The sequence below is a fragment of the Leptopilina heterotoma genome, unplaced genomic scaffold (assembly GCF_015476425.1).
Source record: "Leptopilina heterotoma isolate Lh14 unplaced genomic scaffold, ASM1547642v1 Lhet_14, whole genome shotgun sequence".
Taxonomy (NCBI): domain Eukaryota; kingdom Metazoa; phylum Arthropoda; class Insecta; order Hymenoptera; family Figitidae; genus Leptopilina; species Leptopilina heterotoma.
The window spans coordinates 56,263-82,638 of NW_025110859.1; the positions used below are offsets into that span (position 1 = coordinate 56,263).

The following is a 26,376-nucleotide window of genomic DNA, read 5'->3' on the forward strand; positions in this document are numbered from 1 at the left end:
TGTCAGAACAATATAGTTTAAATGGGAAAAGAAAACAATAAAAGGAAGAAAAATAATAATTACTTCGAAACTTTTGGCAGAATTAACTGCGAACACCAATAAAAATCCTTCTCCTGTTCTCATATACTGATCTCTCATTGCACTGTATTCTTCTTGTCCGGCTGTGTCTAAAATATCTAACAAACACGTTTCCCCATCTATCACTACCTGTTGACAAAAAAATTACTAATTGAACAAAAATTTCAAAATATCGCTAATTTAAAAAAATATATTCAGGGTGGTCACAAGTTTCAGTTTATTAATTTCCCTGATAATTTACTGACATTAAAATTATTTTCCCTGACAAAATTCTTTTTACAGGACAATATGAAAGTTTACGGAAAATGAGTACCTAAAATTTATGAATTTTAATAATTTATAAAAATTACAATAACACAGGCCGACACTGATTTGGGTGCGGCAAATGTCTAAGCTGTTTCTCAGAATCCGTAAATAAAAATTGGCCATCAGCTCTGATTTTCGAAAAGAGGAGTTAAAAGGCAGGCACCACAGTATCTTTCCTCCTCAAAAAAGGTGAAAAGGGGAATTTTTTTCTCAAAAAGAGGACAAAAAGGGGATAAAAATTTATTTGTTTATACAACTTTCATATATATAATTCAATTTTTTTAACGTATAGCTTCCATAAAATTTTTTAAAATTGATTTGATTTTAATTAGAGTTGCCACAAAAATTTTATTTTATTTTTCCCTAATTTACCAACAAAATTTTCACTTTTTCCCTAATGAATATTCTGATTCACTCTAAAAATGATTAGATACTCAAAAAAATGTTCTATTACATTTATTTACGAATTTTTTTAATTGTAAAATTATTCGAAAACAGCAATAACTTCTTTTAAAAAAAATATTTAATCATTATTATAAAATTATTATAATATGATATTATCACTCGGTTGTTATAAATATTTAATAAACATTGAATTTAACGATCATTCCGAGTCAGGTGTATAAAATAAAAATGTTGTTTAACGTTTCGACGTTTTTAACGTTTACTGACACGGTCATTCACCTTACGTCAGTTAATTATACTTCGTGAATTATATACATTTTATTTACCAGTGTCCAATTGTAATCGCCACGACAAAGACGTTCCTTTTGGAACCTTTTCTAATTTTGTTTATTTTTTCGGTAAAAAATTGTTTAAAAATAAGTTTATAATTATTAACTTCATATTTTTAAGAATGTATTTTAATTTAATTATTTTTTTCTTTTTTTGTTAAATAAATTATAGTTTCTAAAGAGGGCAGCCGCGCTGTCGAAACGTTAAACAACATTTGTTGTTTTATTTTATACCCCTGACTCGGAATGATTGTTAAATTCAATGTTTATTAAATATTTAATCATTATTATTTTTCCATAGGAAATAAGATTTTCAAAACATTCAAATTCAAATCTATAAAGATTTGAATTTGAATGTTTCTTTTATTCTCAACAATTTATGAGAATATTATTATAAAACATGACCAAATGATAAGATCCTTATTTTCTACTATAAAAAATATTTTTACTGTAACTTCTTCAAAATTATTTTCATTTAAACTTTTTGAAAAAATTAATTCTACAGAATTGTTAGTTAAAAATATGAAAAATTCAGATTTTTAAAGATTTCAATTTGGAAAATTTTTCAAAATTCAATTATTTCTAAAAATTCACGCTACAATGCTTTTAATATTCAATTATTATTATGTAAAATTTTAACTGAAATTCACTTAAATTAATTTCTATTAGAAAATTCTACGAGAATTCAATCTTTATAAATAAGATCAGACTTTTGTCTGTACATTGCATAGAATTTGAAAATTCATGTTTAGTTTTTCTATTCGAGTAGTAAGAATTACAAAAATGACAATAAAAAAAATTAATAATTGAATTCTTTTGCAAAATTTTATTAAAATAGTAGATATTGAATTTAGGAAAATTTTTGCAAATAATTGAAATTTTGCCAAGAATTTTATTAAAATTTTTGAAAATAATTGAATTTTGAAGAAGAATTTTATTATTTATAAATTCAATTTTTTTAGTGTTTTTAACTAAAATTCCTCGATAAATTCATTATTTTTAATAATTTATTAAATATATATATATATTAAAAAATTTAACTAATTTCAGAATTATTTACATTTTGAAAACATTTGCAAAAATTTAAATTCTTTAGAATTTCTAATAAAATTCATTGAAAATTGAAATTTTGTAAAATTTCAAATTAAAATCTTTTCAAGTTAATAAAAATTTTAAACGAAACAGTTTTAAAATTCAATTATGTAATTTTGAAATGTATAAGGGACATTCCACGTCAACACGGACAGAGCTCTAAACAAAAATTGCTTTGATGGATTTAAACGTTCTAGGGCTTAAAAGATTTCTACGTTCATGTACTTTAAGATGCCGATGGGCGTTTTTTGCAAAATTCCATTTCCGATGCCAATAGAACTGTCAAAAGTTAAAAGGTCCAAAAATCTCAAAATACTTTTATGAATTAAAAGCAAAAAACGAGGTAAATTATTCTGTAACTCATTCTTTATCAGTTTTTAGGGTTCCCGAATATAAATCTAAAGTTTTTTTTTAAAAATCCAAAATGGCGAATTCAATATGGCGGACAAAATTCAAATTTGATCAGATTCGATTAAAACTTGTTACTCGGGGGTTTTTAGGGTCGCTGATTACGAATCTGAAGTCACTTTTTAAAAATTCAAAATGGCGGATCCAATATGGCGGAAAAAATTTTTAAATTTGATCCGATTCCCTTAAAACGTGTTACTCGGGGGCTTTTGGGGTCGCAGATTATGAATATGAAGTTACTTTGTAGAAATTCAAAAAATGTCGGATCAAATTTTTTAATTTGATCAGATTTAATTAAAAAGTGTTACTCGGTGGTTTTTAGCGTATCTGATTATGAATTTGAAGTCTCAAACACAAAGTAACATCATATTCATAATCTGCGACCCCAAAAGCCCCCGAGTAACACGTTTTAAGGGAATCGGATCAAATTTAAAAATTTTTTCCGCCATATTGGATCCGCCATTTTGAATTTTTAAAAAGTGACTTCAGATTCGTAATCAGCGACCCTAAAAACCCCCGAGTAACAAGTTTTAATCGAATCTGATCAAATTTGAATTTTGTCCGCCATATTGAATTCGCCATTTTGGATTTTTAAAAAAAAACTTTAGATTTATATTCGGGAACCCTAAAAACTGATAAAGAATGAGTTACAGAATAATTTACCTCGTTTTTTGCGTTTAATTCATAAAAGTATTTTGAGATTTTTGGACCTTTTGACTTTTGACAGTTCTATTGGCATCGGAAATGGAATTTTGCAAAAAACGCCCATCGGCATCTTAAAGTACATGAACGTAGAAATCTTTTAAGCCCTAGAACGTTTAAATCCATCAAAGCAATTTTTGTTTAGAGCTCTGTCCGTGTTGACGTGGAATGTCCCATAAATAAAATTATTCATTAAATAATTTCCAAGTTATAATTCTTCAAGAATTAAATTTCATTCATTCATTCATTCATTCTGTCCGCAGTTTGAAGTTAGTTTTTGTGTATGCTTTTGTTTTTTCTTTTTAAAAACACTTTGCCTGACAGATCGAAATTATACAGTTTTTCGATTTGTCAATCTCAATTTTTATTGTTTACGAAGAAAAAAGGTTAAAAGATAGTTATTTTATAAAATAAGGTAAGAAATTTTCGTAATGTTGATTTATCAATAATATTTTTGTTTATTTTTAAAAATTTTTAGTTTCTTTTGGAAAAAACTTTGTGTAATTTATGTTCTTTAATCACAATTTTTATTCTTTTTTAAATTAATGAAAAAAATTTGTAGGTAGAATTTGTGAATTTCATAATTACAATTTTTATTTTTTTATGTGTATAAAGATTATTTTATATTTTACATTGCATAATTTCTTTCTCTTTATTTAAAATCGAAGAAAAAAATAATTAAATTAATTTGGACTATTTATATATCACCATCAACTTTTTTTTTAAAAATTTCTATTTTGTAATTAATTTTTCCAATCATATTGTTTTTACAAAATTTGTATAGTATTTTTTTTTGCATAATTTCTATGTATTTATCACAATTTTTTTAACAAAATCAAAATATTATTATTTTTTTAACAAAGAAAATTTTTTCATTCTTTTCTATTTAAAAAAATAAGTGTTGTTAAAAAATTCTGTCTGACAAAACGAATTTTTATATTTTCTTTTATTTATTTCTAAAAAAAGTCGAAAATAATTTAACAAAATTTTGAAGGTTATTAAAAAAAAATTTAAAACTTTGAGTAATTTCTTAATTTTTTAAACATAATTTTTAATAAAATTTTGATATTTTTAGAAATAGTTGAAAAAAATTATCATAATTTCTATAAAATGACCAAGAATTTTTTACAACGCCCCTAACAAAAACTACACTTTTAATTGTTATAAACAATATTAATTAACAAATAGTTAGCTTTGATTCCTCTCCATTAAAGAATTTTTTTCACATTTTCTTTTTAATTTAAATTTATTTAAAGAATATATTTGTCCTTTTTGTTTAAAAAATATTTTATTAAAATTGTTATAAACAATATTAATTAATATCAAATAGTGAATTTTGCTTCCTCTTCACAAAAATTTTTTTTATGTTTATTCAAAGAATATAAGAATATAAAAAATATAATTACTTTCCTTAAATAGGCTGTGAAATTTTTTAATATTTGACAAAAATTCAAAAAAGTTATTTTTTAAACAAAAAGCATATATAATTAAATTCTTTATAATTTAGGTTCCCTGACTACTAAAAACATCCCCATTAATTTTTAGCAAACCTGTTTTGAGTTAATAATTTTTCCTTAAATGATGCATAAATTTGTTATTATAAAAAATGTATAAAAAGTATAAAAGTGTTTTTGGTTCGTTGTAAACTACAGATTTTTATAAATGTGTTGACGGTTCCAAAAATCTAAAGAAATTCAATTCACGGTTGACGCGTTTTTTTGACTCTATGATAATAAATGTTTTGTCTCAATTAACTAATTTTTTCTGTAATTTCTTTTTTTAATTTAATGCATATCTCCCATTGTATTATATTAATTTTTATTTTCTAATCATTCTAAAAAATGTTTATTACTTTAAAAATAGAAAATAAAATAAAATAGAAAATCAGCAAACTTTTTTTCTCTATTTTTAAAGAAAAATTTGAAAATTTTCAAAAAATTGTTATTGAGAAAGAGAAATTAAACAATTTTCTTTTCTTTTAAAAAAAATATTATATAATAATATAATCTTGTAATAATAATAATTGACAAATCAAGATCACGCAACTTTTTTCCAATTTTAATACAAAAAAATTAAAGTTTTTAACCAAATTTTGTTTAACAATTAATCAAAATTATAAATTTTTTTCATTTATTTCTGAAAGAATTTCAAAAATTATTTAACGGAATGTTAAATATTATTCAGAAAAAGGTAAACAAATTTGAATAGGGTCAGTTGGGGTAAATAGAAACAGATTTGTTAAGTTTCACCAATAACATAAGTTTTTTCTTTTAAATTGGAATACTTTCGGTTTTCTTGTGTATTGAGTTATTATTTCACTTCCGTGGAACAATTTTATGGCGAAGAAAAAAAAATGGGTATCATTAAATCGCAATAATCAACTGTTTCTATTTACCTCTAAATTTTTCAACTTTGCAAAAATTTAGGGGTAAATAGAAACAGTTGATTATTTCTTACAAAATTTAAGACAAAATTAATTTCAAGTATGGAAATGTTAAAAGATACAAAGAATTACATAAAAAATTGTGTTATTTATATAATAATTAAAACTAATAAATAATAATGCATTACATAAGTTTAAAAATAAATCATGCTAAAAGTTGAAACACATTACCCAAATAAAGGTTTGTTCTCTCCTATTCTCTCTCATTCTCTCCCGTTATCTCTTATTCTCTCTTATTATAGTGTTGTATTTGATAGAAATAATTTTCTCATTTATATTTTAAGAAATATTATTGAAATAATTTCTGCTGTTTCTATTTACCCCGAATTTCCAGTTTTTAGGGGTAAATAGAAACAGTCCCCTACTTTTTATTAAAGTTTGCAAAATGAAAAAATCAAAGTTGATTTTTGTTGTAGTATTAATAAGAGATAATTGTAAATTTTAGTATGAATTTTTAGTTTATTTTTTTCCAAATGCGAGTCAAAAAAGTGAAATGGTGTCTTCTTTGACTTTCAATTTTTTATGCAATAGGAAATATTTTTTTATATACTGCTGCTAATTGACAAATGGAAAATTAAAAATATTCTGATTTTTTGGAAGTATGTAATATAAATTTGTATAATTTCCATTTAATAATTTCCATTTAATGTCTGTTATGCTATGTTTGAACAACACTGTAACAAATTTAGGGAATTAACGGTCACTGGAGTTGGGAGTGAACTTTTTCGAGTTAAAAATCAACTCCAAAAAGGAGTTCATTTAATAACTTTTTATTTTTACTGTGTAAATTTCAACTCCTCTTCATCCAACTTCCTTCGCTTTAACTCCCAAATGGGTGCGACTTTTATAGAATCCCCAGGGGAGTTAAAATTTAACTCCCTTTTTTTACAGTGTGCGTACTAAAATAAGTCTGATTTTATTTGTAAAGATTAAAAAATACTACGATAATAATTGTTTTGATACAATTAACTATTTTTTTTTAATTTAATGATGAAAAAGAATGAAAATATAAATTGTAATTTTAATTCGTGACCAATTGTATTCCTTTAATAATGAAAATAGAATGTGCACGCGCGCTTTAGCGCGCGTATCTAATGCTAGTTCATTAAATAATTTCCAAGTTATAATTTTATGATAGTTCTTCAAGAATTAAATTATTTAAAAAGAAATTATTGTCAGAAATGGAAAAAACTGAAGGTTTTGTATTAGAATTTTTGTTTTTTTAGAAAAAACTATTAAATTAATAATAATATTTTAATTATTTGAATGTTAATTATTTTTCTAGAGGTCTGCATTTTGTTGAATGAACCGCCTTATAATTTCCATTCTATATAAAACATTGAGTCTAAATTTTATGATTACACTTTGAAACAAGTTGTAAATCCAGATGTTCATTACATGAACATTTTGCTTCCTCTTTACGATCAGCAAAAAAAATTTGCTTCCTCGTAGAGGAAGAATTAACGATATTTAATTTTTAAATCATTTTTAATACAATTTAACATTTATACAATAACGTTCATTCGTCTCAATAGAAAGAATAAAATTTTCTTATACAGTAATATAAATCTAAATAAACAAAAAAAATTTTAGTAAAAAAGTGAATTTTTCAACTTTAATTGTAATTAATTCTATAATTTTCAATGGAATAAATACTTTATATACATCAATCGATTCATCTTGATGCAAAGAATAAGGTTTTTGATATATTTTTCAATAAATAATAACATTTTATTGTGCAGCAGCATGATTATTTAAGAAAAAATGAATTTTTATTAAAAGTGCAAATTTTTTGTCTATAATTGGTTTTAATTCTATAAATTTAAATACAATATATACTTTATATATACCAATCGATCCGTCTTGGTACAAAGAATAAGTTTTTAGAAATAAATTAGAGGTGTGCAAAATTCGAATCGAGAGAAAATTCGATTCGAACTGCCAATTCGAAATTCGAAGGTTCGAATTTCGAATTGCTCAACTCGACTCGGTTAAGTTTCGATTCGAATCGGCCAATTCGAAATTCGAATTGCTCGACTCGACTCGAGTTTCGAATAAAGTCGGCCAATTCGAAAATCGAAGTTAGACTTTCGAATTGCTATGTAGCGTATGCAGTATGTTGTGTTTCGAATTGGCCGAATTATTAGAACTAGAGTCGAGTAATTCGAATCCCGATTCGAATCGAGAGAAAATACGATTCGAACTGCCAATTCGAAATTCGAACCTTCGAATTGGCCGATTCGAATCGAAAGTTAACCGAGTCGAGTTGAGCAATTCGAATCGAATTATCTCCGATTCGAATTTTCTGTTGTCGAGTCGATTAAAGTTCGGTCCGACTCGATTAAATGCACACCTTTAAAATAAATGAGTAAGATTTTCTTATACAGCAACATAATTTTGCGGAAAGAACTCATTTTTTGATAAAAATGCAAATTTTTCAGCTTTAATTGTGATTAACTCTGTAAATTCTCATACAATTTATACTTTGTATATACCAATCGATTCGCCTTGATGCAAAGAATAAGATTTTATTATATATTAACTTCAATAGCCAACTTAAAAAAATTGTTTTGAAAAAAAATTTTTTGAAAAAAAAGTCAAAAAAAAATTTTTTCTGAAAATTTTTTAAAGTCTATCAATCCATTTCGAGATATTTTTATGATAAATATACCTGGCTAATTTTAGCCAAATTCGTTAAAACCTCTTCGAGTTATCGTGTTCACAAAAATCGGGATCCACACACACACACACATCCGGACAATTGTTCAGGGTCTTATATAACATAGTCCTGTATAGAAGAAATTTCGTTAAAAGGATTTTTAAAAATTTTGTAAATTAAACGACTGCAAAGCTTCCTCACGAGGAAGCAAAAACATGGTTGCCACAAAATCTAGATTTCAAAATTCCAGGCTTTTTCCAGGTTTTCCAGGTTAAAAATATTAAAAATTCCAGGTTCAAATTTAGGAATTATTTGTGATGAAAAAACAAGTATTTTACAAAACAGTGTTAACAATATTCATTATTATATAGTTATAAATTAATGTTCTCTTAAACAGTTAAAATCACAGGCATTTTTATGTTTATTTTTCTGAAAGTGATACTTTTGATATTCGATTTTTCAATTTATTTTTTTTTTAAATTATATGGTTTTTTCTATTGAAACTACTTTATTTCATACTCAAAAGTAAGAATTTTTTTATAAATATTATATAGAAAAATTAAACATCAGACCATTAACTTTATTTTAATGTGCATTCACATTTTTTTATAATATTTTTAATGTATAAAAACATCATTAATCATCGTGAAGTAATTTTAACTTAAACTGAAGACAAAATTTAAACATTTTTATCACATATAAAACGGAGGTACAAAAATTTTTAAAATGCACATAATGATAGAAAAACATTGTATTTTTTAACACTATTTTTAAAAAAAATTGAAGAGTTTGAAAGAAACCATAAAAATTTAGTTCTCTTATAAATTATAAATTTTTACTATAAAAATGGTTAATAATATTATTAGAGAGTAGATTCTATAAAATTAATCGAGATATCAAAAATGTCACTTTCCTTTTTTTAGAAGAATTTTAACAACATTTTTCACAGTTTCTCAGTCAATAATTAAAAAAAAAATAAATTAATTTAAAGAGAAAACATGGAAAAGGGAAATTGCATGTTAACATTTTTAAAGAAAAAAAACATGTTGAATGGAATTTTTCTTAATATCTTTCATTAACCCAAAAAAATTCCAGAAATTCGTTCAAATTCCATGCTAATTCCAGGTTTTCCATATCCTTTTTCAATTTCCATGCTATTTCCAGGTTTTCCAGGTTTTCCAGGTTGTGTGGCAACCATGAAAAAGGGGACAAATCAGCAAAAAAAGGGGAAAGAGGTGACAAATCGTCAAAAAGGTGAAAAAGGTGATAAAATTGAAATAAGGGGACAAAAGGGGGCCAACTGTGATGCATGAATAGGTCATAAAATCGCGTTTTTGGCAAAGTTTGAGCACCTCTATAGCGAAGAAACGAAAGGTCGTAGAAATACCTACTTTGACTCAAATTAAAGCTTAATCTTTCGTCTACAATCTCTGAAAATCCCTTTCCTGCACCTTAACATGAAGGTCATTAGCAGTTAATTTTTGACTGTCAAAAACTGTTTTTAGCAAAAATTTAAATTCCTCCAGCAATGAAACGAAATGAAATTACGTAGAAACTTCTACGTAGGCACAATTTAAAGCCTAATTTCTTGACCACAATCCTTGAAAATACTATAATAGACCTTTTCATTTCAATTCGGAAGTCGCGAATGCGCCTGCGCAGCAACCATGACAGTTCACCAATTTTAAAAGTTTCGGCCCTGTTCTATTAACATGTGTTAAAACTTTACTTTTGCTCATGTTTTTATAGAGAAAAGAAAATGTGTCCGGTACAAAATTGGTATCAAATTTAAACATAAAAACACGCAGTTAAATTTGCAATTAAAAATATCACTACAGTGCAGAAAACAGTCAACTAAAAGAAGAAAAAAGAGTTGGTTCCAGAGTGAGGTTATGTTTACTATATATTGACATATTGTTATTCGCTGATGAAATGTGAAAAACATAATAGTTACCTCTTTCACTTTTATTTATTGTTTTTATTAACGTTGCATGTAGAAATGCAAAAAAACTAAAATAAATTATTGATATTTCAAAAATAACTTATTGATAAAATAATTAGGGGAGACTGGGGCGAAAAGTTAAATTTTGCATAAATGATTTTCTTTTGGCAATATAAGCCATTTAGATGCAAATATTTGTATATCAATATTGTAGGGCAACTTCTCCTCTACAACTTTCAATAAAAAGGTTCCTGATATTTTCGCAAAAAATACATGTTTTGTCCTTTTTTGAAAATTTTGTTTTTTTTAACTTTTCGCCCCACCCTGGGGCGAAAAGTTAAATTTTATTTTTAGCCTACTAAAACTATTTTCTGATAGGTGATAAGTAGTGGATAAGTTAAAGTATACGTAAACAAGCAATTTAGTAAATAAAAGATCTTTGTTTATTTGACAAGAGCTTTAGAATAGTTGTAAAGTTAAAAAATTGAAATTTAAAAAAAAAAAAAAAATTTTGGTTTATTTCACGTTAACCGGCTTATTTTTTGACAGAGTACTTGCCCAATGTCAAATAAATAATGTTTAAACAAATAAACCCAAAAAAACGAAAAATAAAAAAAAATTTTTTAATAACATGTAAAAATACATTTAACTTTTCGCCCCACCCATTATTTAACTTTTCGCCCCAGGGTGCGTTTTTGGCTTTAACAACAAATATAAAAAATCTGACTAAAGATATTTAGCAAATACCTTCAGGTATCTCTTCAGGGGACCCAAATAATGAAGTAAAAAAATCGCGGTGAGAATAAATGCAAAAAATATACTTAAAAGTTGATATTTTCTTTTTCGAAAAAATTTTCAAAAGTAGGTTGAAAAGAAACTTTTAATATCGACACCACAAAAATAAACAGAATTGCACACAACTCCGGACATTTATTTAGAGTGATAACACCCTTCTATAATTAAAATTGCAATGCTCTAACTATTTTCGTTCGAAAGATAATGAATTTTAACGGTTTTGGCAGTTTAACTTTTCGCCCCAGTCTCCCCTAATATATGCTCCGTCCTTAATTTTTTCATTAAATTTATTTCAGTATTTGTACAATTTGTGCAATAGCTGTAAACAGGGCCGAAACTTGAAACGGAATTTCAATTCCATATAACGCAAGCGCAAAGAAAATAATTGAAATGAAAAGGTCTATACTTGCAACTTGCCTTCAAGGTAAGAGACAAAGTAAAAGGCAAAAAATGAGAATGAGATTTTCAGGGGTTGCAGGCGAAAGATTAAGCTTTAATTTAAGCACAAGTAGAAGTTTCTACGACCTTTCGTTTCGTCGCTAGAGGTGCTCAAACTTTGCCAAAATCACTAATTGTTATTTACGGATTCTTAATCAGCGTGAAAAAACCTATCAGAAAAAGCTTCGACATTTGCCGCATCAGAAATTTTTTTTAATTTTCCTACCTAAATTCAATTATTTTCTACGATTTTCAACTAAACTTCATCTCTAAATCAATTATTTAAAATAATTTTCCGAAAGATCTTTTAGAATTCAATTATATTTAAATACAAAAACTCAATTTTTTGTAATAATTGTAAGTGTCCATGTTTTTTTCTTGAGCTATTAAGGTGTAATATTTTTGACGATTTTTGAAAGATAATACGACACCCCCCGTCAATATAGTGTTTATTCGAACGCCAGTGCAATAAAGCGTTAATTCAAAAATTGTGCTATATGGTGTCTATTCAATTGTTTGTCCAACAGAGTCTTAATTTTATTCACGTTGATTTCAAAAAAAGGGTTAATTTAAATTATAGGTTTTTAATTATATATCCTACACGGAGAAAAAGGAATAGTTGACACATCCAGATACATGGATATCACAGCCATATTATATTGAAAAATACGGGATATCCATAGTTAAGGTTGCTGCATCCATATTCTATGGCTGGCTGTATATTGTTGGAGCAGCAAAAGATCTATGGTTGGGTGATCCATAGTAATGGAAATGGGAAACAAAAAAATTAGAATCACTCAATTAATTAAATTCTATGTCACTTGAGATATTTTATACACATTTTTGTTAATTAATACACACCACTTATTGAATAACCGCATATTTACGAAATAAATTATTAACCGATGGGAAAGACACGAACCCTAGACCTAACGCATACTAAACACTAACGCTATCCACTACACTATACACGCAACTACAATATTTGAGCATATAATATTCCTTATATACTCTACACATATTTCATGAAAATGAATTTACATAAACACTAATAGACAATAACGATAATAAATAATGAACAATTATAACACTATTTATACACAATAAACTCACAACGTGATTATATAGACGTGACAGGAAACCGACGCGACGGACAAATTGAGACAACCATTTTTAAATGGATGCCATGATAATGAATTGAGCGCAACATGTATCGAAATTTTGAACTAACTATGGATCTCCCAACCAAAGTTTATATGGATGAGACAGCCATATGTGAAAATCCATAGCATGAATTGTAAGCCCAACCATGCCTATGGATGTCACATCCATATTTGATTCAACAATATAATATGGCTCCCTCATCCATTGAATATGGAATGTGCTTCCATTCTGAAAGTTGTCTCTTCCATTGAATTGGATAACACAACAATATTCTGCTCAACAATATTTTTATGGATATCTCTTCCAGACCTTTTCTTTCCGTGTACAATTGAAAAATTTTCAAACAATTGAAATTTGGTAAAATCTTTTAAAAATAATTAAATTGTTGAAAAATATAAATAAAAATAATCAATTTTTTTAAGAATTTTCATTATAAATGTGACCATGATTTCTCCGAAATTTTAATAAGTCTAAAAAAGTAAATTTTTATAAATTTTTATTTAGGTACTTTGTTCGAAGGTAATTAAATTTAAAAAAATTAGGAAACCCAGGCGCGAAGTGACGCCGAGTTCAGGCTTTATAAAGATTGACCGAGCATTGGTCAACATTGATTGAGCATGAGTGAATCAGCGAGAGCAGGAATGATCGAAGCTTTAATGTAACACCGATTCCAGACTGCAGCGATTCCTAATGCAGGACTGAAACAAGACTGCTTCCACTGTTCCCAAATTTACTCGTTTCTCACGTTTATTCAATATAATGTGAATATATGAATTATTAATAATAATAATAAATATTATTGTTATTATTTCAATTCATATATGTGTGTATATATTTAATGATAATAAGTTACTATTATAATAATTATATTATTTCCATATAAATAATAATATATGAAGGGGGGCATGACAAAAGGGGTCAAGCAACAATTTTTCGAAATTGAGATTTTTTCATAAAAAAATCAAGTAAATTCATTTGCACAGTTCTGTAAAAGTATTTTTTTTGTAAATTGTTTTTTAAACTCGTTTTTAATAAAAATAAGAATGAAAAATAGCCTAAATTTTTACTTGCAATGCAATTCGGTTAAAAACAAAAGAAATGAATATTATTATGAATAGGTTAATATTGTTAAAAATATTGCTTTCTTTTTGATATAATCTTTATAAATAAGATCAGACTTTTGTCTGTACATTGCATAGAATTTGAAATTTCATGTTTAGTTTTTCTATTCGAGTAGTAAGAATTCCAAAAATGACAATAAAAAAAATTATGTATGTATGTATGTATGTATGTATGTATGTGTGTATGTATGTATGTATGTATGTCTGTACGCAATATTTTGTCCGGGATAAACACAAAGACTACTTGACCGATTAAAACGAAACTTTACAGTCTCTTTGGTCTGAGTCTAACTTAAATTTATAGCCATATCCGATTGAAAAATATTAAGCTGAACGAAAGTTATAGCTTTTTTCACAAAATTCAAAAAATCAAAAAAATGCAAATTTTTTAAATTTTTGTCAAATTGATGTGACACTTTTTGTAGCTACTTTTTAATGTAAATACAACTAATTTTTACTATAAAAATGAAATATAAATAATTAATCCGAATTTTTAAGCCAAAATCATATTTTTGATTTTCGACAAAATTTTTAATTAATTTTTTTTTGTTGAATATTGTTTAATTTTTTATTAAGTTGGTAGTGATATCGATTGATGTTTTTAAATTTTTAATTACATTCATTACATTTATTTTATTAAAAAGTTTAGAGTCATGAATTTGATGCCGATTACAAATTTTCTAAAATCAATTAACGTGAGAGTTTGCAAACAATTTCTATATTGATATTTTCAGGTTTTAAGTTTGAAAATTTCATAGTATGTATTATCATATTTAACGTAGAAAATAAAATATTTATGTTCAATATAAAGGGTATACAGTAAAAGTATCAATAATACTGAAATTTGACTTCAGCGGGCACTGGGACACAGAAAGTCCTTAAGATGCCATTAGGGCAAATTGGGATTTATGAATCAAAATTTTCTTTTTTTTGAATTCAAGAAATGTTTTAGAAATGACTTTGAAAATAAATAACAAATTCCTATTTATGAATTAAAATTGTTCTTCTTGAATTTTAGAAATGTTTGGGGTATGGTGATGCTTTCCAAAATTCTATCCGGGCATTACGCAAAAACGGGTAAAATGTAAAATCCCATGTGGAAATTTTTAATAGGGATATGGAAAAATTATACCATACGGTTTTACATAGGAATCAATATGGTTTCCTTTATAAAAGTAGATCCCATGTAGATTTCCCATGTGGGAATCAAAAACGTGTTATAATTTCTACTAATACATTTAACAGAGTGTCTATTAATCGGAAAGGTATCCCGAGAAATAGCCGGGAATTTAATTCGACTAGAAAAATCGGGAATTTTCTTATCTAATTAAAAAAAGTTTTATTATATTAATTCATTTTAAAAAAATTGTTTTTGCTTTAATTTCTATTGATGTAATATTTTTATTTGTCAAAATTTAAGACCTACTTTCAGATTACAATATAGGTCTTATTTTAGATTTTAGCAGTCGTAACGTGGGGACTACTTGCGATACAATATTAGTTCGAATTAGACTCTTATATAACTCCAAAAGATGGTGGAAAATTAGTATTAATTATTAATGCATTAATTAAAATACTACGAACGCATAAAGTACTACAAATTGACAAATACTGTTCTGTAAATCTGAATTAGTTGAAAATAGTATTTGATAGAAAAAGTCATTTACTGATTCAAATGGTAATATTTTGATAATGAAATAGTTAATGGTAACTAATTATTAGTTTTTCCCAGTCAAATTAAATTCCCAATTGGTAGACACCTGTTCAAATATATTAGTAGAAACTAAAACCCGTCGAAGACGGGTACGACAGCTAGTTTAATATATATTAAATTTCGCTGAATTTTTTTTTTTTGTCTATTTAGAAATAGTTTTATTCTTTACCTAATTTTCAATAATTTAAATATTATTCTTCTGTTAATTTTTAAATATTCCTGTTTGTAGTTTGCTTTTGAAAATTTATGTACTGTTTACTTTCAAAAGTTAACATTTAATTAACAATTTTCTTGAAAACAAACAGTTTTTTTGAAGCAAACTTTTTTGCATTCAATTCGTTAATTCAATATTAAAAAACTAATTTTTCAGTTTTTCTTTAAACTGTATATTTTTTAACAATTAATTTTATAAGAAAATATGCACATTTGACGTAACCCCAAAATGGTCCACTTTTACTTATTTTTCTCTCTAATATGTAGGTTTATCTTCATAAATTGTATTTCTACTGGTAAAGCAAAATAATATCTCTAAACTGTTTTTTTAGATATTTCTTTAATGATCAGAAAAATTTTTAAATGTGTTATTTTCGATTCCTGTAAAAACATGAAATTGTTGCTTGACCCCTTTTGTCATGCCACCTTTCATATTACTAACAATAAATATCATTTGAATAGTAATTTTAAAAAAATAATTTTAGTAAAAAAAGACAATTTTTCTGTTAATCGTTACATTTTTTTCTTGATTTTTAACAGACTTTTAACATTATTTATAAACATGTTCACATTTTTTATTCACAACACAACACACAATTTTATTATTTTATATAACGCTTAAAACAAAGAATGAAAAATATTCGCTCGCATGTGGGATCGAAACTCACGCACCCCGCCCCTAAACGCATACCGGAAGTTCTCAACGCACGCATTTATACCGCTCGGCCACAGAAGGCTAGAAGGCTTCTCGCCTAATCTACTATATCAATGCCAGTGCCGCACAGTGTGCCTTTTTCTAAAAATCTGTTCAAAACCTAGTATCTCTTGAAGGAATTAACGAAATTTCATGGTTCTGGGACGAAAATAAAGCTTAATAAATGCAGAATACAGGAAAATTATACAAAAACAATGTTAACAAATTTTAAGGTTAAGAAGCAGCGTCAAAAGACAAAAATTCCGTCAAAAAAATCACAAATCTTAATCTGTAAGCCATCAAAATGACTCAAATTAAGTAATAGTACATATTTTGAAGGTTTTTGGGTCGCTAATTACGAATCTGAAGTCCGATTTTAATAATTCAAAATGGCGGATCCTGTATAACAGCTAAATAAAGCAAAATTTTTTGAATAATTTCATTTGAATGACACTGGGTACATAGGGGTTTTTGGGGTCGCTGATGACGAATCTGATGTCATATTTTCATAATTCAAAATGTCCGACCCAATATGGCCGACTAAAAATGCAAAAAGTTAATGAATTTACATGAAACTCGGTATCCAGGGGTTTTTGGGGTCGCTAATGACGAATCTGATGTCAGATTTTCAAAATTCAAAATGGCCGACCCAATATGGCCATTTTGAATTCATTAACTTTCTGCATTTTTGGTCGGCCATATTGGGTCGGCCATTTTAAATTTTGAAAATCTGACATCAAATTCGTCATCAGCGACCCCAAAAACCCCTGGATACCGAGTTTCATGTAAATTCATTAACTTTTTGCATTTTTGGTCGGCCATATTAGGTCGGACATTTTGAATTTTGAAAATCTGACATCAGATTCGTCATCAGCGACCCCAAAAACCCCTATGTACCCAGTGTCATTCAAATGAAATTATTTAAAAATTTTTGCTTTATTTAGCTGTCATACAGGATGCGCCATTTTGAATTGTTAAAATCGGACTTCTGATTCGTAATTAGCGACCCAAAAACCTTTAAAATATGTAATATTACCTAACTTGAGTTATTTTTATGGCTTACAGACTAAGATTTGTGATTTTTTTGACGGAATTTCTGACTTTTGACGCTGCTTCTTAACCTTAAAATTTGTTAACATTGGTTTTGTATAATTTTCCTGTATTCTGCATTTATTAAGCTTTATTTTCGTCCCATAACCATGAAATTTCGTTAATTCCTTCAAGAGATACTAGGTTTTGAACAGATTTTTAGAAAAAGGCACACTGTGTGCCGTCACTCAATATTGGTTCAGCATGGGATACCAATGTTCGTCCCATACTCGATTCAAGACTCGGTAATCTTGATACAATATTCAGTTTCTTTATTGCCGTGTGCACTGTACAATATTAAATATAAATATTTATAAATTATTTAATATTAAAATATTTTTTCGGATAATTTTATAAGTTAAATTATATATTATTTTTTTTTCGCACAGTGTCAAATTATTATTTTTAAATTCAAGAGTTTCGTTTATCTGAAAAATTTTGAGTGAAAAAAATGTTCATTAGGTAGTAATAAATATTTATGCCTAGTAGTTTTACACTAGGATTAACTGTTTACTGAATATTATCAAAAATATATTTTTCGTCAAACGCGCGCGACTAAACACAAATAACCTTGAGACGTTGCGATTGTCGTGCTCCCACTATCCCATCTACTCAATGCACTCCCCGCCTGTGACGTCATGAGGGGAAAGCATTGAGTAGATGAGATGGTGGGAGCACGACAATTTGTGTTTAGTCGCGCGCGTTTGACGAAAAATATATTTTTGATAATATTCAGTAAACAGTTAAACCTAGTGTAAAACTACTAGGCATAAATATTTATTACTACCTAATGAACATTTTTTTCACTAAAAATTTTTCAGATAAGCGAAACTCTTGAACTTTGAAAATAATAATTTGACATTGCAAGAGAAAAAATAATATATAATTTTATTTTATTTATATGAATCTTATATAATTAATATAAATATTATACACTAAATAAATATTAATATTTATTTACCAATTGATATCTTAATAATAATAATAATAATAATTATATTATTTAATAATAATTAATAATAAGAATAATAATTTTTAAATAGTATAAAAAATTACTAAAAAATATAAGAAACAATATTTTAATATTAAATAATTTATAAATATTTATATCTAATTTATATCTAATATTGGTAAGTGCACACGGTAATAAATAAACTATCAAGATTGATTCAAGATTGAATAAAGACTGGATGTTGAAGCTCCACTCACGAAGATTGACCGAGTCTTGAATCGAGCATGGGACGAACATTGGTGTCCCATGCTGAACCAATATTGAGTGACAATGATATTATAAAGACTGCTTCAACTCTGGGTTACCCACGCTGGGCGTTCAAGACTCAGTCAAGTTTCAACCCATCGTCAGCACTGGTCTTTCGCGCCTGGAAAGCTAATTTTTATTAATTTTCATTTTTAATTTACATTTAAAGATTTTTCATTAACATTTTTGATAATCCAATTATTTTCAAAATTCAAAATTTCAAAAATTGTAACAAAATATTTGAAAAAAATGAAAAAGTATAGCATTTTGGGAGAAAAAAGAGTCCTCTAAATTGAAAAAAAGTAGCATATTAAAAATGAAGTAAAATTAGTTTTTTAAGTAAGAAAATTAAGTGAATATATGTTGTTGTCCAAAAAATTGAAAGAAAAAAATACTAAAAATATGAATTTACAAAATTTTTTTTAAATTTTGATCTATAAACATAAAACATGAAAATATAATAGCTTTTTTGTCGATATTTTACATTAGAAAGTTTTATTGAGATAATGAAATGTAATTGTTAATAATACTTAAATGAGATCTTTCATAAGAATTTGTTTTTTAATAACAGGCTCATAATTTTGAGAAGTTAAATTGACACCTTTCTCCTTATTATTTTTTAAAAAACTATCAATAACTTTTTATCAGCCATCTAATTTTTAAAAATGAAACATAAACATTTTTTAGTAATTTACTAATAACAACTATCAAAATGAAAAAAATGGATTGTTTTTAGCCATATAAATTTTTTAAATTTTAGAATCCACATAGCCATAATTTTGTACAATAATAAATTATGAGCAATTTAATTCCAATAAAAAAAATTATAATTTTTCTTCTAGATAGATCTTAAATCTTTATAAATGATTTTTTTATTATTGAACAACCGACTTAAAACACTGTATTATTGAAAATACAATTAATATTTTTAAATTTGACATAAAGTTTGTAAACATAATATAATAAATAATCACGTTAAATAAATATTGTTTTGGATTTTTAATCAAACAATTTATATAACCAAAAGAATTAAGTTTTCATTCTTAATTGATTTTTTCTATACTTGATGAAACTTTTATAAAGTCAAAAAAGGTATTACTATTAAATTATATAGTGAAAAATGAAAAATTTAGTTTTTAATTTTTTTAAGAAGCTTAAAGAATAATAAAATTAGATACGAAAAATTCGAAACGTTAAAAAGTTGTAATTTAATAAACATCCACTATTAGTAATTATTATAATATATTATAATCACGCGCAGGGCTCGAACCAGTGAAAGTATTTAAAAATACGGACTTTACGGACCAAAAATGAAAAATTACGGACCATTTACGGACCAATTACTGACAAAAATATATAAGAGTACATTTTACTTAAAACTATAAATTAGATTTTTTCATAACTAAATAACATGAAGATATCGATAAGCAATCGATTACTTCATGTTTTATAATAATTAAAGATAGAGTGATAAAATCATTATCAATTCAATTATTATTTTCAAGAATTTTTAACTAAAATTCTTCTGAAAATCGATTATTTTTAATAATTTTCGAAAAAGTTCTTTGACAATTTTCAAATCCATTTGTTTACAATATTCAATTTTATGAAATTTCAATTATTTGTAAATTCTTCAAATAAATATGTATATTAGAAAATAAAAACTTTAAATAATATAAAAAAATCAGCAATTAAACTTTTTCAAAAAAAAAAATTAATTCCACAGAATTGTTAGTTAAAAATATGAAAAATTCAAATTTTCAAAGATTTGTATCTGAAACCTTTTCAAAATTTAATTATTTCTAAAACTTTACGCTCTAATACTTTTAATATTCAATTGAGCCTCCCAATTCAAGAACTCGCCCGACGCTCGGATGAACACTCTAACGCCAGTCAAACATTAAGAAAAGTCACAAAAATTAAAATTTGAAATTTTGATTTTTCAGAAGCACTACCTTGTAGGAAATTGAATAGCGCATCTTTTTTTCCTTTGAATTTTTTTCGTAGGATGAATATTGTCGGAAATAATGACGAAAAATGGTAAAATTTTGTTTTTCAAATTTCATTGCTTTTTAAAACATAAATCATCGTATCTTCGTTCTGGGAAGACGATAAAATGATCAGAATGTAAAAATTTCCTAATTGTTCACTAATTTGTTAATGTAAATAAAGGCTTGTCAATTTTAGGTTAACTTACCTTCGTCGACAAAAAGTCTGCGGTGAACTTTCGAATTGAAAAAACTTCCAGTGAGACATTTGTTTATTAGTATATAAGGAAGTTTTTTGGAAAATATTAGATTGATTTAGTAAAAAATGTGGAAAATATTAAGGTTTAAAGACAGCGCGGAGAGCGCGACATCGAGTCGCGGCGTGCAAATATCACTAAACACCAACTTTATAGGACGTCAGTTGTTGAATTTGTTCTTATTACCTCGGTTATTACTCAGTACTTTAAAAAAAGCATTAAATAAGTTATTGGGATATAATTATAACGCTATGTTTAACATTATAACAAACATAAAAATTCTATAAATAATAAAGAACTAGCAACAATTCGCGCGGCTAACTTTTTACTACATTTTATAAATAAAATTAGCAATTTTAAAAATAATAGAATTTGAAAACTTTCTAATTTAAATTTTTGTTGAAAACACTAAAAAAATTCAATTTTGGAGAAATTACAAATAATTGCAGAAATTCAATTATTTTCAAAAATTATTAGAAAATTTTTTGAAAATAATTGAAATTAGAACAAGAATTTCTTTGACATTTAGGAAAATAATTAAACTTTGGAAAAGAATTTTGTTATTTATAAAGATAATCGGGATTTTTACAAATTTTTTTTTCAAATTTTGTACATAGTAATTTCTCCAAAATTGAATTTTTTTAGTGTTTTCAACAAAAATTTAAATTAGAAAGTTTTCAAATTCTATTATTTTTAAAATTGCTAATTTTATTTATAAAATGTAGTAAAAAGTTAGCCGCGCGAATTGTTGCTAGTTCTTTATTATTTATAGAATTTTTATGTTTGTTATAATGTTAAACATAGCGTTATAATTATATCCCAATAACTTATTTAATGCTTTTTTTAAAGAACTGAGTAATAACCGAGGTAATAAGAACAAATTCAACAACTGACGTCCTATAAAGTTGGTGTTTAGTGATATTTGCACGCCGCGACTCGATGTCGCGCTCTCCGCGCTGTCTTTAAACCTTAATATTTTCCACATTTTTTACTAAATCAATCTAATATTTTCCAAAAAACTTCCTTATATACTAATAAACAAATGTCTCACTGGAAGTTTTTTCAATTCGAAAGTTCACCGCAGACTTTTTGTCGACGAAGGTAAGTTAACCTAAAATTGACAAGCCTTTATTTACATTAACAAATTAGTGAACAATTAGGAAATTTTTACATTCTGATCATTTTATCGTCTTCCCAGAACCCAAATAGACTTGCATACCAAATTTGAAGTCAATTCGACAATAATTGTCGAAGATACGATGATTTATGTTTTAAAAAGCAATGAAATTTGAAAAACAAAATTTTACCATTTTTCGTCATTATTTCCGACAATATTCATCCTACGAAAAAAATTCAAAGGAAAAAAAGATGCGCTAATCAATTTCCTACAAGGTAGTGCTTCTGAAAAATCAAAATTTCAAATTTTAATTTTTGTGACTTTTCTTAATGTTTGACTGGCGTTAGAGTGTTCATCCGAGCGTCGGGCGAGTTCTTGAATTGGGAGGCTCAATTATAATCTAAAATTTTCACTGAAATCCATTTATAAATCAATTTTTATGAGAAAATTCTACGAGAATTTCATTATTTAAATACAAAAAAAAAACAATTTATTGAAAATTTATTGAATATTTACATATGTTTCTTAAAATTGAATTCTTTTAAAGAATTGTATTTATCAATTTTCAAATAATTTGAATTCTTTTGCAAAATTTTATTAAAATAGTAGATATTAAAAATAATTAAATTAGGGAAAATTTTTGAAAATAATTGAAATTTTTCCAAGAATTTTATTAAAATTTTTGAAAATAATTGATATTTCGGAGAAGAATTTAATTATCTCTAAAATTTTGACGAGAATTTAAAAAAATTTTTGAACATAATTGAATTTTTGCGAAGAATTTTATTACTTTTGAAAATAATTGAATTCCTTCAATCATTTGTAATTTCTCTAAAATTATCCGAATTATATCGTATAATTTACGTACTTTACGGACCTTTTTCAATGAATTACGGACTTTACGGACCTTTTTTCAAAAAAACGGACTTTTACGGACTTCAAGCAAAGTTACGGACTTTTACGGGATTTACGGACCTAGTTCGAGGCCTGCACGCGTCCAATAATAAATTTAATTCACTTGGCAGGTTTTTTAAAATCTACGAAATTCACCAAAAAACTAAAATTCTTGTATTCCGTAAATTTTTTTTTACCTTTTTTAGAAAAAAGTAGCATTTAATAGCTTTTTGACAAAATAAGTAGCAAAAAGTAGGCTTGACCAAAAAAAGTGTCAAAAAAGTGGAAAAGTGTGTCACTTCGAAGCCTGTAAATTGTACAAAATTTCAATTATTCAAAAAGGTTTTTATTATAGATATATTTGAAAAATTTAATTATCTTAAAAAATGATCTAAAAATAATTTTTGAAAAATTTGTTTATAGTTATTTTTTGCACTATAAAAATCGAAATAAGTTGCACTTTATACTAAAAAATGTGATATTTTGTTGCAATACCTATTTGGAAGAAAAGTCGAAAAAAGTATCAATTTTTATAATTTTTCTGACAAAAATTTTATTTCCTAACATTTCCCTGACTTTACTGACATGTGCCCAACCTGATATTTTTATTTAAAATTTGTTAATCGGCTTTTAAAAAAGACGAAAAGAATTGTAAAAAATTGTCTTACCTGCTTTCTGTATGAGTCTTCAATAGTAGGATCATATTCATCTACAAAGTGATTTTGTATTAATTGAATAGTCAGTGCTGATTTCCCAACACCACCAGCTCCTACGACAACGAGCTTATACTCCGTCATTGTTTTCAGTTCCTATTTTTATTTATTTTTTCTTTTTTATTATCAAAAAATGTCTCTAGTACTAAAATATAATCTCAGCTGAATCTGAAATAGAAAAATATTCAAAATTTTTACTATCAATTATAAAAAATGACTAAAAAATACAGAAATATATTGAATAGAATTATTTTACTCCAAAACGTGATTAAAAATTGAAAAAATGTCGATTAATTAGGTCGCGTCTAGGTAAACGTTTGCATTCTACTCGTGAGACAAAGATAATCAACGAGAAGATAAAATGTCACTTGAGATCTTAAATCATCAAGTCTTTAAAAAATGAGTCACTCATCATCATCACGATCATCATCCAAGAATTGCAAAGATGTGTGTCTATAGTACACGCATTTAATCATGACTCATGAAATTCCAATGAAACTGTCTGTTGTTCTCGAGCACAATTATTTTTTTTAAGAAGTACAAAACAAAATTAAAACTTATGAAACGAGAATGAAGAGCTTATATGACTACCTATTAACACCAACAAGAATATAAAAAGTCATTGATAAAACACAAAACAGGCACTCGACAAATTTTTCTCGAAACGGGTTATTCTTACCCGTAATTTTAATTTGCATTTCGCGTATAAAGCCGGTTTTAAAAACACATTAACTGTTATGAGTTTAGTCACTGGAGATATAAACCATCTGGAGTGAGGCGTCAGTGTTGCCAACGCGTTCCTGGTTGTGACTTTAAGGGAGTGGACTCTCGAGATGCCAATGAAAATAAATGTACACACGTTTTATCGCACTTTTCGTCACATATAAACAATTGGAAATTGTGAAAATTATCCTACAAATTTTATTAATTGGAGAATTTTTCATTAACATACCACACGTTTCTTATGTTGAGTTTTATTATTATTATTCTTTAATATCCAAATGAGAAAAAACACGGTCCCTACACGGGAAAAAGTCGTGAATCTACACGCCACTCCGAAAAAAGATTAGTAGCCATCTTGTAAATTCGAAAGCGACCCCTAATGTCAATTATGGAGAAACTTTTACATCCTTGTCAATCATTGTGTCGATAATGTCGAAACCTGGAAAACCTTTAAGCTGAGTCTCCAATAGGTGCCAATGTAGGTGCCAGTGCCAATCCCCAATACATTTTAAATGGGTTTGGCACTGTCACTGGCACTTGCACATGCATATTGGTACCTATTGGAGACTCAGCTTTTAAAATGTATTGGGGATTGGCACTGGCACTTGCACCTACATTGGCACCTATTGGAGACTCAGCTATAGAATTGTCAGGTTGTCACTTCAGGCAATAATGTCAGGGAATTTTATGAACCTTGCAGAAACCTGGAAAAGTCAGGGAATTTTGATCTGAATCCTGGAAAATTGTTGTTTTCTAAAGTTATTGGATTTTCTTCTAGGTATTGGAAAAATATTCAATTTCTAGAATTCATAAGAAAATTCTGAACTTTTGTGTTTGGGGCCGTACACATTATACAGGGTGGCCACCAAAACTCGTAAATAAAATTCACGTCTATTTCCCGGTTTTTTCAAGGTTTCTAGGAAATTTTCAAGGTTTTTTTGTTGGTTCAAATTTTACTATAGTAATACTGAAAAAATTCAACTACTTCCACATTTTTTATTATTTTTTATTGCCGAATTTTTTATAGGCTTTTTTTACGATTCTGAAGAATCAAAATTTTCACTTTTTCCCTGACCATAAAAAATATTCTGATTCACTCTAAAAATTATTAGATACTCAAAAAAACTTTCTATTGCATTTACTTACGAATTTCTTAAATTGTAAAATTATTCGCAAACATCAATATTTAAATTTTTAAATAAGTATTTAATTATTATTTTTCCATAGGAATTAAAATTCTTCAAAACATTCAAATTCAAACATTTTTAAAATTCAACAACTTATAAAAATTTTAATTTCCATAAAATTTTTCAAAAAAAAAAATTAAATTATTTACAAAAATTATAATAAAATTCGTTGCAAGAATTCAATTATTTTCATAAATAATAAAATTTTTCACATGGTTTCAATTATTTTTAATAGAATTTTAAATAAATTTCTCGAAAAATAAAATTATCTTCACCAATTTTTTGCAAGAATTAAATTAGGTACATTTCACAAATAATGGAATTCTTCGCTGAAATTCAAAAATTTTCAAAATTTACATTTTTAATACAAGTTTTCAAAAGAATATAATTATTTAAATAAAATGTAATAAAATTCGTTGCATAAATTCAATTATTTTTACAAGTTAAAATTTTCCACATGAATATTCAATTATTTAAAAAAAATTGATAAAATTTGTTGTAAGAATTCCATTATTTTCATAAATTATAAAATTTTTCTGAGGATTTCAATTATTTATAATACAATTTAAAGTAAATTCCTAGAAAAATTGAATTATTCTCTTAATTTTTATGTAAGAATTTAATTACATTTCACGAATAGGTACAAT

At 26.2% G+C, this 26,376-nt stretch overlaps 1 protein-coding gene across 4 annotated transcripts in view; it reads right to left on the reverse strand.

Moving 5' to 3' along the window:
* The window catches only part of LOC122497823 (ras-like protein 1), a 35,865-nt gene extending 10,937 nt beyond the window's left edge, over positions 1-24,928 (reverse strand). The window contains exons 1-3 of one of the 4 annotated variants that reach the window (XM_043605147.1): positions 24,772-24,928; positions 23,775-23,987; positions 64-207 (exon numbers count right to left, since the gene is read on the reverse strand). In XM_043605147.1, coding sequence (XP_043461082.1) covers positions 64-207; positions 23,775-23,903 — 273 coding nt within the window. In that variant the 5' untranslated portion in view covers positions 23,904-23,987; positions 24,772-24,928. Of the gene's footprint in view, positions 1-63; positions 208-23,774; positions 23,988-24,075; positions 24,294-24,410; positions 24,747-24,771 lie in introns of those variants that run through there. The other 3 variants (XM_043605148.1, XM_043605149.1, XM_043605150.1) reach the window with 3 other exon arrangements.
* Between the last annotated feature and the right edge of the window lie 1,448 nt (positions 24,929-26,376).